At 41.2% G+C, this 12894-nt stretch overlaps 1 protein-coding gene across 1 annotated transcript in view; it reads right to left on the bottom strand.

The window, feature by feature from the left end:
* LOC138979679 (uncharacterized) overlaps positions 1 to 486 on the bottom strand; it is a 69197-nt gene extending 68711 nt beyond the window's left edge. The window contains exon 1 of the mRNA XM_070352398.1: positions 159 to 486. Within this exon, the coding sequence (XP_070208499.1) occupies positions 159 to 240 (82 nt within the window). The 5' untranslated portion in view covers positions 241 to 486. The remainder of the gene's footprint in view (positions 1 to 158) is intronic.
* Between the last annotated feature and the right edge of the window lie 12408 nt (positions 487 to 12894).

The raw sequence follows: 12894 nt of genomic DNA, 5'->3' as shown, positions 1-12894 counted from the left end.
ATCTCATTAAATGTGAATACAAATTACAAATGATCACAATTACAATGCGTTTAATAAAAAATAAAAATAACAAAGTTTGAGGAAGCGACAAAAAAGGCACAAAACATTGATTGCGACACTACAAATCAAAGACATGAAACAGAGAACAAAATAATTACCTCCATTCTCTGGTACGGGCGAAGCGTTCATCAATGCAAAGCAAGATACAAATAAAACTATCATCGTTTGTGGAATCTCCATGTTTAAAACGGCTCTTTCAATTCTTTCCTTATCTTTACTCTTTTTTTCCCCTTTTTTTTCCCCTCCAAATCTAAACCGCCTGGTCGTTTTTCTCGGTACTTCCTTTCTTTTTGTAGTTGGAAAAGCAAACCTTCTAAGATTTAGGAGCCACACTCGTGAATTTCTCTCTTAATTTTCTCAAGAGAAAAAAACCGCTTTTCGAGTCAGGCGACTGGAAACAACCCGCAAAGACTACATGGAGAGAGTGGACTATATATGTGACCCTCCACGACGGTATGAGTCGCATGTCACCTTTGCATGATTTTCATATTTTTACATTTTCCTAAAGAGTGTTTTATGCTCTATCCAGTGGTGAAAACTGTTTTAGAAAAGAGCGAAAACTGTTTGAGTTATAAGCCTGTGACTAAGGTGACCCTCACACTGTTACCAGACACTCCCCGGACTTATAATTATTAAGCCTAGCGCAGAACCGCGCGAGGTGACATGCGACTCATTTCGTGGTGGATGGTCACATATAGCAAATTTTTTGCGTTTTTTACCGATTAATATTCTTAAGCTGTAACCCACATTACCCCCCCCCCCCCCCCCCCATACCACCCCTCCCCTTGCACCAACCACCCACAACCCCCTCCCAACCTCTTGCCACCCCCCCCCCCCTACCACATTCCCCAATTGAACCGAAGTTAAAACTTTCACCTGATTGATATCCACGTGCACAGAGACCCTTGGGCTCTCAGTCTATCCATTTGAACAAAATACAAAATGTCATTGCCTTTCTTGAAAGGAATCAAAAACAGAAAACAAGTGTATTTTAAACAAATCTAAATTACAACAACAACTATAACGCATTATTGAGAGAGGGAGAGAGAGAGAGAGAGAGAGAGAGAGAGAGAGAGAGAGAGAGAGAGAGAGAGAGAGAGAGAGAGAGAGAGAGAGAGAGAGAGAGAGAGAGAGAGAGTTACACACCGGTACGACCGAACTAAGGTATCAATAAATTACTGTTGTGCAGCGGGTTGAAAGAATACCCTATACCTCGGAGATATACCTTCACTCGGTCTCAACGACGTCACGTGACATGTTATATGGTGGAAGAGAATGCTGTCGCTTATTTTCCACCCTCAGTTCGGTAAGACTGAAACGATGCTCAGTCACAGAAAGAACTATCCAAACTTGCAAGCACAGCCGCGGTTGTCCTGTAAGTTCCCGATCCATGTTAAACCCTCATCCTCAAACAGATTTGTTAACCTCGACTCGGCGTATCATACCTAATCTCCCGCCTGGTGGATTAAGGGTGGAGATTTTTCCGATCTCCCAGGTCAACGTATGTGCAGACCTGCTAGTGCCTTTTCCCCCTTCGTGTGGTACACGCAAGCACAAGACCAAGTGCGCACGGAAAAGATCCTGCAATCCATGACAGAGTCCGGTGGGTTATAGAAACACGAAAATACCCAGCATGCTTCCCCCAAAATCGGCGTATGACTGCCTGAATGGCGGGGTTAAAGCGACAATACACGTAAAAACCCACTCGTGCAAAAACATGAGTGAACGTGGGAGCTTCAGCCCATGAACGAAGAAGAAGAAGAAGAAGAAGAAGAAGAAGAAGAAGAAGAAGAAGAAGAAGAAGAAGAAGAAGAAGAAGAAGAAGAAGAAGAAGAAGAAGAAGAAGAAGAAGAAGAAGCTGTCAATATGATGTGTTCGTTGTTTGTCATTAAACAAACTATTTGAACGAGACCGAGGATGCCTTTAGATCTATTCCCTACTTTCCATTACAGTAACTAGTGGTTAACGTCTTTGTTCACAGGCCCGGAAGGAGAGACCCTTGGAGGTTTGAAGAAACAAGTTGATTACCATTACGTTAGCAAGTGATGATGCATTTTCCGACTTTACGATATCAGCCACTGAGGTTGATTGTGTCATTGATAGCTGTGGGGATGCTTCTGTTACTCAACTACTTGGAGATAGGCATCAATGATCCGATGAAATGTAAGGTTTTACCTGTCTGTCTATTTCTGACGCAGTATATTATATATCTGTCTTTCTTTTTCTCCTTCTGTCTGTCTGTCTGTCTGTCTGTCTGTCTGTCTGTCTGTCTGTCTGTCTGTCTGTCTGTCTGTCTGTTTCTCTCTGTGTGTTTCTGTCCGTCTCTATCTTTGTCTCTTTCTGTCTCTCTCTTTATCTATCTGTCTATCTATGTTTGTGTCACTATACCTCTCTGTCTCTCTCTTTATCTATCTGTCTATCTATGTTTGTGTCACTATACCTCTCTGTCTCTCTCTTTATCTATCTGTCTATCTATGTTTGTGTCACTATACCTCTCTGTCTCTCTCTTTATCTATCTGTCTATCTATGTTTGTGTCACTATACCTCTCTGTCTCTCTCTTTATCTATCTGTCTATCTATGTTTGTGTCACTATACCTCTCTGTCTCTCTCTTTATCTATCTGTCTATCTATGTTTGTGTCACTATACCTCTCTGTCTCTCTCTATCTCTCTGTCTGTGTGTCTGTCTCTGTCTGTGTGTCTGTCTGCCTGCGTGTGTCTGCCTGTCTGTCTGTATCTCTCTCTCTCTCTCTCTCTCTCTTTCTCTCTCTCTCTCTCTCTCTCTCTCTCTCTCTCTCTCTCTCTCTCTCTCTTTATCTCACTCTCACTCTCTCTCGCGTTATCCATTGACATTTTTTGTTGCATCTTGTGACAATAAATGTAGTACCTACTGACAAATATTATAATAATTATTGTTATTATTTTTTGTTGTTGTAAAGATTCGTTTGCTTGTATACAAGAATACGCGATAATCCTCCTCTTTCTTCATTTCAGATTCGCCAAGCAGCATAGGAACACCAGAATATAATATATTCACACACAAAGTCTTGAAATGCCAGACTCTGTGGTCCTCCAGAGCACTTCTGATATAACGGTATAAATGCATCTTAGCCTTCCAACAGTGCGGCATGTCTTTGTTATATATTGAATTGTTTTGTTATTAAGCTTCCATATGTGGGTGTGTGTGGGTGTGTGTGTGTGTGTGTGTGGGCGTGTGGGTGTGTGTGTGTGTGGGTTTGTGTGTGGGTGGGTGGGTGTGGGTGGGTGTTGTAACATGTGTGTGTGTGTTTGTGTGCGTGTGGATGTGTGTGTGAGTGGGTGTGTGTATGTGTGTGTGTGTGTGTGTGTGTGTGTGTGTGTGTGTGTGTGTGTGTTTGCAGTTGTGTATGCTTTATTGAAGTGCCTGTTCTTTATGCGCATTATGTTACATTCCAATTTTGTAGTATGCATACTGACTTGTTGGTTCGTCGCGTCCCAAGTTGATTGTTTGACCCAAGTTGTTACTAGTATCAGACAACAATAATGATTGTTTGACCCAAGTTGTTACTAGTATCAGACAACATGATTGTTTGACCCAACATGTTACCAGTATCAGACACCATGATTGTTTGACCCAACATGTTACTAGTATCAGACAACATGATTGTTTGACCCAACATGTTACTAGTATCAGACAACATGATTGTTTGACCCAACATGTTACTAGTCTGGATTTTTGACCCAACATGTTACTAGTATCAGACAACATGATTGTTTGACCCAACATGTTACTAGTATCAGACAGCATAATTGTTTGACCCAACATGTTACTAGTATCAGACAACATAATTGTTTGACCCAACATGTTACTAGTATCAGACAGCATCATTGTTTGACCCAACATGTTACTAGTATTAGACAACATGATTGTTTGACCCAACATGTTACTAGTATCAGACAGCATCATTGTTTGACCCAACATGTTACTAGTATCAGACAACATGATTGTTTGACCCAACATGTTACTAGTATCAGACAACATGATTGTTTGACCCAACATGTTACCAGTATCAGACACCATGATTGTTTGACCCAACATGTTACTAGTATCAGACAACATGATTGTTTGACCCAACATGTTACTAGTATCAGACAACATGATTGTTTGACCCAACATGTTACTAGTATCAGACAACATGATTGTTTGACCCAACATGTTACTAGTATCAGACAACATGATTTTTGACCCAACATGTTACTAGTATCAGACAACATGATTGTTTGACCCAACATGTTCCTAGTATCAGACAACATAATTGTTTGACCCAACATGTTACTAGTATCAGACAACATGATTGTTTAATCCAACAATGTTACTAGTATCAGACAACATGATTGTTTAACCCAACAATGTTACTAGTATCAGACAACATAATTGTTTGACCCAAGTTGTTACTAGTATCGGACAATATGATTGTTTGACCCAAGTTGTTACTAGTATCAGACAACATCATTGTTTGACCCACGTTGTTACTAGTATCAGACAACATGATTGTTTGACCCAAGTTGTTACTAGTATCAGACAACATGATTGTTTGACCCAACATGTTTTGTGCATTTGTGCAAGATGGCCAGTAGAGGACATGTGGAATATTCTACGGAGGAACCGGAGGCGAAGAAGAAGATGCTTACACCAGCAGCTACCCAGGTAATGATTGTTTTGAAGGTGACGGTTGAATGAGTGCTGGATGTTCAACGTTTCACTGTTTACCTGGTAGCCTTGCAGCGAAGCCAAAATGGCAGACTCTTACTCGCGGGATCGCTTCAAATATTAGGTCAAATGAAAATAAATGTTGGTTTAATGTGACCACACAAAAAAAGCGTCGATAGATCGGCTTTAACAAAAAATAAAAAAAAATTGTCGATTTTAAAGGAGGTTTGCAAAATGGGCCAACAGGTTGGGGTTTTTTTTTTTTTTTTTTTTTTTGGGGGGGGGGGGTCAAATGTGTTAGGGTCGGCGGGAAGTAATAGGGTTGGTTGGGTTATCCTAAACCAAAATAACAGTCGGAAATATTAGAAATAACTCATACCAACAGTCGTCTGCTCTTCCGACAACTTACACGAACAATCGTCTGCTCATTCTCCTTTTAACAGTTGACTGATTGTCTTTCACTTTGCACTGACAATTGTTATTCACACACACACACCTAACCTTATTCACACAAACACCATATTCACACAAACACATCATTCACACATACACTTTATTCACACTAACACACACCTTATTCACACGAACACCGTATTCACACAAACACCTTATTCACGCAAACACCTTATTCACACACAAAGTCTTGAAATGCCAGACTCTTTGGTCCTCCAAAGCACTTTTGATATCACGGTATAAATGCATCTTAGCCTTCCAAAAATGCTGCATGTCTTTATTATATCGTGGATTTTTTTAATTTTTTTATTAAGCTTCCATATGTAAACATCTTGCCCTTTAACATTGGGTGTGTGTGTGTGTGTGTGTGTGTGTGTGTGTGTGTGTGTGTGTGTGTGTGTGTGTGTGTGTGTGTGTGTGTTTGCAGCGGTGTATTTTTTTTTATTGAAGTGCCTGTTCTTTATGCGCATTATGTTACATTCTAATTTTGTATTATGCATACTGACTTGTTGGTTCATTTGCTTGTTTGCTTGCTTCTTTGTTTGTGTGTTAACGTTGTTGTCTTGTCTGACTGTCTGTTCTTCTATCTAATTGCTTTGCTTATATGTGTATATGATATATATAACTGATGTATTTTCATGCTTGAGTTTTGGATGTCGTGAGGCTAGGTTGTAAGATTAAGCTGTGCCTAAAACCGCTACATTTCAATCAAGAAAGGAAACAATCTATCAAGAAATCAATCAAGAAATCAATCAAGAAATCAAGAAATCAATCAAGAATTTGATCAAGAAATCAAGAAATCAAGAAGCCAACCAATCAATCAATCAATCAATCAATCAATCAATCAATCAACCAATCAATCAATCAATCAATCAATCAATCAATCAATCAATCAATCAGTAAATCAATCAATCAATCAATCAATAAACCTATCGTTCAATCAATCAATCAACCAATCACAATTATTACAACTCGCACTATTCTCTTTTCAGAAACAACAGGAAAAAGTGTTCGCGGAACGACGCGCTTTGTACGAAGAAAAGTGTCAACAAGGATTTAAAGAAGGAGCTTGGCAGGTTTTCTATTACCAGCCAGCCAAACTCGCAGTGTGTCATGTTCAGAAGGTATAGTGATTGCGCTTTTTGGGGTGTTTTTCTAATTATGTACGATACCGATATACGCACAGCCCGGCGGTGCGTAATTTATTGTTAATAGTGTACGATACCGATATACGCACAGCCCGGGGGTGCGTAATTTATTGTTAATAGTGTACGATATCGATATACGCACAGCCCGGGGGTGCGTAATTTATTGTTAATAGTGTACGATACCGATATACGCACAGCCCGGCGGTGCGTAATTTATTGTTAATAGTATACGATACCGATATACGCACAGCCCGGGGGTGCGTAATTTATTGTTAATAGTATACGATATCGATATACGCACAGCCCGGGGGTGACCTTGAGTGTACTTTTCTACTGCAAAATATATGACAAAGTCACCCAGACGAAATGTGTTCTCGGAATTTTGTATCGGTTCCTTGGGAGACATGTAGTAAGATATGGCAACATTTTAACTTGACGCTAGATTTGCATTATGACGTCTTATCAAATTTAAAAAAATGATAATAATATGAGTTATTTTTAATATGCTGACTGTTAGCAAATGATACCTGATATGTCGAGAAAAAAGATATAATTGTCTAACAGTCAGCATATTAGAAATAACGGTTTTATTACCGTTTATTTCGACCAAAAGAAACTTCGAAGCGACCCCGCGATATAGACATAACAGCCGCAATGGGAACTTGAACGCTTCTACCTGATTATGCCTGTCAGTCAAAGCTCACGTATGATTAATTTTAGTCCTTTTGTATAATGAGTTTTTTCTGCACCTCATGTACATTAGAAAGTATGTGTACAAACAGAAAACACACAGATACCATGTTTGTTATCACTTGTTTATTGATTCATTACAATTTTGGAGAAAAAAAACACAATGTAAAAGAGAAAACCAAGAGGAGGAAAAATTAAATTAGAAAGTATAGATATGGTAGGCCTATTGATACAAATGTGATGGTAGGATGTGAATTAGGGACGAGACGTTTCAGTATTTTGTAAATGAAAATGATTTTTTTTTAAATTAAAAAAAGGAAGGGAAAGTACCGGCAGGGACAGTATTTTTTCTCTCCTTCTTTCTTCAGCAATTTTTCTTTTTGTGAATACCTTACGGGTAGTTTTAATCTGTGCGACAATTATGCAAATGAGGATAATTTGCTGAAAAACTAAGAGAGGCTGATTGTTGCGCCAGATAAACAGGGTTGTGTGCGATGTTTCATTTTGTGTTTCATTTTGTGTTTGGTAGTCCTTCTCTCTTAGGTTAACCGTTTGGTCTAATTAGAGTGAAATAGCTCTGATAGACATTCAGCAAAAAATAAATACAGAACAATTCACAAATGGTCCATATTAGGAGCCTGGGCGTCCAATATGGACAAGTGAATCGGCCTTCACGAATCACTGTAAAAAAGCCCCCAATACTTCAAAATAGCATGATTCAACTTAGTGTGCAAGTCAGACGAATCATAATATGCCTTAGATTTATCTGTTTCGGGTTGATGAGAGTATTATTTGAAGCACACCAGGAAACTAAAGAAGCTTATCAAAAACAGAGTAAAAATAAGTTAAATTATCAACTTCCACGAAAAGAAGACTATTTGTGATATTTTTTGGAAATCTCGAGGGCTAGTTATAGGTTATTTTCAGCAAGCTTCTTAATGAATTAATGAAAATAGCCTTTAGCTTTTATTTTCTTCGATTTGTTGAAGATGGTCCATATTAAGGGACTCACACACACTTTGCGATTTTGCCATTTTTTTTGTTTGCAGTAGAAAATCGGCGTCAACACTGCTTAAATGTAACAAATGCGGTCTGAGCTGTCATATATAGTCATTTTTGTGTGATAAAAGCTTTGGCTGTGGACAGAAACGAGTCCGTTTTAGGCGGCAAATTTAGAGTGAACGCTGCCAAAAGTGAGAAAAAAAAGAAAAAGCCTAACGGTTTTGAGGTTTGTGTATCTGCAACTGTTCTGACATGTGCAAGTTATCCAGAGAGGGTGAATACAGCGAATGAAATTGTTTTGAGCGCTCTAGCGCCGTTAGTTTGTCAGAACAGGAGGTGGTCCATATTGGGAGCCGGTCCATATTAGGAGCCTTTCCCCTAAAGAGAGTATTATCTGCTGCATTTGAAGTGTCATTCTTTAGAATAAATCACGCTGATATTGTTGATTTAAATTTGTACTTTGTCTTGTTTCTTTTTAGCGTGATAAAGAAAAAGGGTCCGTGCACATTATCACATTTAGAGGGTCACCTAGAATCCGTCCTGATTGGTCAAAAAGCCAAATGGGGCACTGAATTGGTAATACACGGTAATAACGTTGATCTATTTCAAACTGTTTTGGCTCGTACGCAATGTCTTAGTTCGACAGTTTTCTTCGACTTGCATTTGGCATCTTTTGTCAAAACATTGAGAGACACGACAAGGCAATGGTGATCATCATCATCATCATCATCATCATCATCATCATCATCATCATCATCATCATCATCATCATCATCATCATCACCATCATCATCGTCCGTATTGGACAAGTCTTGTCCGAGGCTGTCGCCACCAATAGGCAATACAGGCGCCCCTCAAGGCTGCGTGCTGTCTCCCACGCTCTTCACGCTGTACACCGCCGACTGTCGCCTCAGGGATCTTGTCAACCTGCTGCTGAAGTTTGCAGACGACACATCCCTGTCAGGTCTCATCCTGAAGAACGACGAATCGGCGTACAGACACGCAGTGGAGGAGCTGGTGCAGTGGTGCGACGACAACTTCCTGGAGCTCAACGTGAGCAAGACGAAGGAACTCATCATGGACTTCCGACGAACCAAGTCCGCCGTCAACCCCATCATCATCAAGTGCGAACAAGTCGAGATCAGTCAATCAATCAATCAATGAAGCTTATATCGCGCATATTCCGTGGGTACAGTTCTAGGCGCTCTGCAGTGATGCCGTGTGAGATGAAATTTTATACGGCCAGTAGATTGCAGCCTTGTCGGTGCATATTTACCTTTCACGGCCTTATTCCAAGTCACACGGGTATGGTAGACAATTATTAACTGTGCCTAAGCAATTTTGCCAGGAAAGACCCTTTTGTCAATCGTGGGATCTTTAACGTGCACACCCAATGTAGTATACACGGGGGGTGGTTCGGACACCGAAGAGAGTCTGCACACAAAGTTGACTCTGTGAAATAAATTTCCGCCGAACCTGGGATCGAACTCGCGCTGACAGCGGCCAACTGAATACAAATCCAGCGCGCTACCAACTGAGCTATATCCCCGCCCCCTGGATACCTACAAGTATCTGGGCACCATCATCGACAACCAGCTCGACTGGTCGCCAAACGTGGACGCCGTGTGCAAGCGGGCAAACCAGAGGCTCTTCTTCCTGAGGAAGCTGCGGCAGTTCCACGTCGACCCACAGATCCTCCACCTCTTCTACCAGGCGACTATTCAGAGTGTCGTCTCCTTCAACCAGCTCTGCTACCACAGCAGTGCAAAGAAAGGCGACATGGAAAGGTTGGAGAAGATTGTGAAGAGAGCAGGCTCCATCATTGGCTCTGAGCTTCAGCCTCTCAGCACTCGATTCCCGAGTGTGGCGCTGAAGAAGCTGAGCATGATCCGCTCTGACGACCGCCACCCTCTGCACCAGGCGCTCGCATCGTGCGAGCCCACGCGTGAGTCATCACGCCGTTTGAGGTGCTGGCGGGCCAGGACGAACCGGATGAGGGACTCGTTCCTCCCGATGGCTGTACGACTCTACAACCAGTCCCTGTGAATGTGACAGTATGCTAGATAGACTTGAGTGCTGTAAAATTTGACTGTGAGGACTATGGGTGATGTGAACTGTGATGTGAAGACTATGGGTGATGTGAACTGTGACTGCGGAAGGACAATGAGTGCTGTGAACTGTGACTTGGAGGACTATGGGTGATGTGTAGTAGGTGTGAGCGATGGTAGAGTAGAGGACGTGTGATTGGCGGGGGGGGGGGGGGGGGGGGGGGTAAGAGTGAAATGTTGACGTCTGTTTACTTTGTATGATGGGAGGAGGGGGGGGGTTATGATGTAATGTAATGTATGATGATGTACTATGTGTTGATTGCGTATGTATGGGGGTTATGATGTAATGTATATGTATGATGATGTATTCTGTGTCGATTGTGAATGTATGGTGGGGTGGGGGGGTATGATGTAATTTAATGTACGATGATATATTTGGTGTTTGATAGTGTATGATTGTTTGTTAGTTGTAGATTATAGTACGATGTTTGATGTTGTAATGTTTGTGCGTGTGTTATACTGCAATATGTTATGATGTAATGTGTGATGATGTATTCGGTGTTTGATAGTGGATGTATGCTTGTTAGTTGTAGATCTAGTACGATGTTTGAGGCTGTAATGTTTGTGCGGGTGTCATATGTAGCCGTACGAGGGTTCCAGTGTGTGAGTTGTGCATGGCCGGGCGCTAGAGTGCTGCATGAATGAGTAAGTGCATGTGGAGTTGTATGGCTGGGTGAATTGTGGGTTGCGTACGTCCGAGGGGCACATGTAGCCTGTGTGTCTGAAGTAGTGGGTATGTGTGCGTAAGGGTGTGCTGATATTGAACTTCAGTTGTTGCTTTGTAAATGTCTATGTATCAGTGTATTATGTCTTGCCACACACATGCCAAATTTCCTTGTATTGATGAGGACAATAAAATTTCTTGTATCTTGTATCTTGTATTTTCACCGTCATCATCATCAGCAGCACCAGCTGCATCATCATCATCATCATCATCATCATCATCATCATCATCATCATCATCGTCGTCGCCATCGCCATCGCAATCACCATCATAGGCATAGTCATAGTTATCATCATCGTTATCATCATCATCATCGTCATCACCGACATCATCACCATGGTTGTCGTCGTCGTTTTCCCTCTATGTCTCCACTAGTTACACCCCCCCCCCTCTTTGCAACCCCCCCCCCCTCCTTGAACCCCCGCCCTCTACCCCACCCCCCTCCCCTCTACACTCCCTCCCATCTCCTCTCTATGTTTCTCTCTGTTCTGCTTTACAGGTAGGCAGCACGTTCTGGAAGCGGATATTTCACTTTCTGTACGCAGACACGAACGGAAAGAACATCAGCTCTCCCTTTGAGATAGAACGATACTACGTCCACTCTGGCGGCGGGAAGAAAACCAACACTTCGTCTTATGCAGCGAAGAAGGCTTTGTTTGACTCGTTTAACAAGGTAAGGCTGGTTTGTTGTTGTTGTGTTGTTGTTGTTGTTGTTGTTGTTATTGTTGTTGTTGTCGTTGTCGTTGTGTCCATACCCTAACTCTATTTCACTTGCTTTTTCTCTGTCTTTCTCTATGTCTTTATCTCTCTACCTGTCTGTGTGTCTGTCTCTCTATCAAGCTGTCTGACTGTTTGCCTGTCGTTATCTATACCCCCTCTCTCTCTCTCTCTCTCTCTCTCTCTGTCTCTCTCTGTCTCTCTCTCTGTCTCTCTGTCTCTCTCTCTCTCTCTCTCTCTCTCTCTCTCTCTGTGTGTCTGTGTCTGTGTCTGTGTCTGTCTGTCTCTCTCTCTCTCTCTCTCTCTCTCTCTCTCTCTCTCTCTCTCTCTCTCTCTCTCTGTGTGTGTGTGTCTGTGTCTCTCTCTCTCTCTCTCTCTCTCTCTCTCTCTCTTCTTTTTACTACACCTTATATATTTTATTTTTTTTATATTGGTTTTTTTTATTTTTTTTATTTAAATTGCTGGAAATTTTATTTTGTTTGCAGCATCATACGCGATTTCAAATTTTGTGTGTGGTTTCTTTTGCAATCAAAGTTTTAACATGCTTTTGAAGAATTGATGGGAACACTTTAAAATCTTTCTGTACGTACGATCTTTTCCCAGTCTGTGAATTTAGTGTGAGAACCCGTATTGTAAGTTCGTTGTCACTATAGGCATTAACAGCGTGGTTAATAACATCGTCAAAGAGCTCATGATCAGAGTGACCGTAGTGTGCATCTGAAATTTATGTGTTTAACTGTAACAACTTGAAGAAAGAACAAGCCTGCGTTACTTGACTGAAATGCAAAAACCTCCAACTACTGTCACGTAAAACTAGCTAAAAAATACATAAAAATGGAGGTTAGAGAAAAGTTTCAATGCCTGGGGCACGTAACAAGGGAAGGCTGGGGCCCGTGACTGTCAGAAATGGATAAGTCTGGGGCGCGCAAACACTGAGAACAAGGGTACCCTTTTACTTTGTTCTCGTACTTTTTCGCGATACATCTAGTCATTATGCACGTTTCCCCTAAAGTTAAAGAGAGTCTAAAAAAATCAGTTTTTGTGGATAGCATACCTATGGACTGCGTATCTTTAGTGTTTTTACAATTTTTTCTCTCCAACGTAGTCACATTTTCGTTGAAATCAAGTTTTCTTGAGTGATTGTGCTTAAACAAAACGCCTAAAATTCAAACAAAAACACTGCTTAGTGCAGAAAACATTCACAACCATAACTAAACTAATCTGTTTTTAGTACGCTTCTGATTCTTTTCTATAATACAATTTTAGCCCGCATACATTCACACCGCTTTCGTCCTCTGGGTAC

Source organism: Littorina saxatilis, linkage group LG11, assembly GCF_037325665.1.
Source record: "Littorina saxatilis isolate snail1 linkage group LG11, US_GU_Lsax_2.0, whole genome shotgun sequence".
NCBI lineage: Eukaryota > Metazoa > Mollusca > Gastropoda > Littorinimorpha > Littorinidae > Littorina > Littorina saxatilis.
This window is presented reverse-complemented; position numbering and strand designations above follow the sequence as displayed.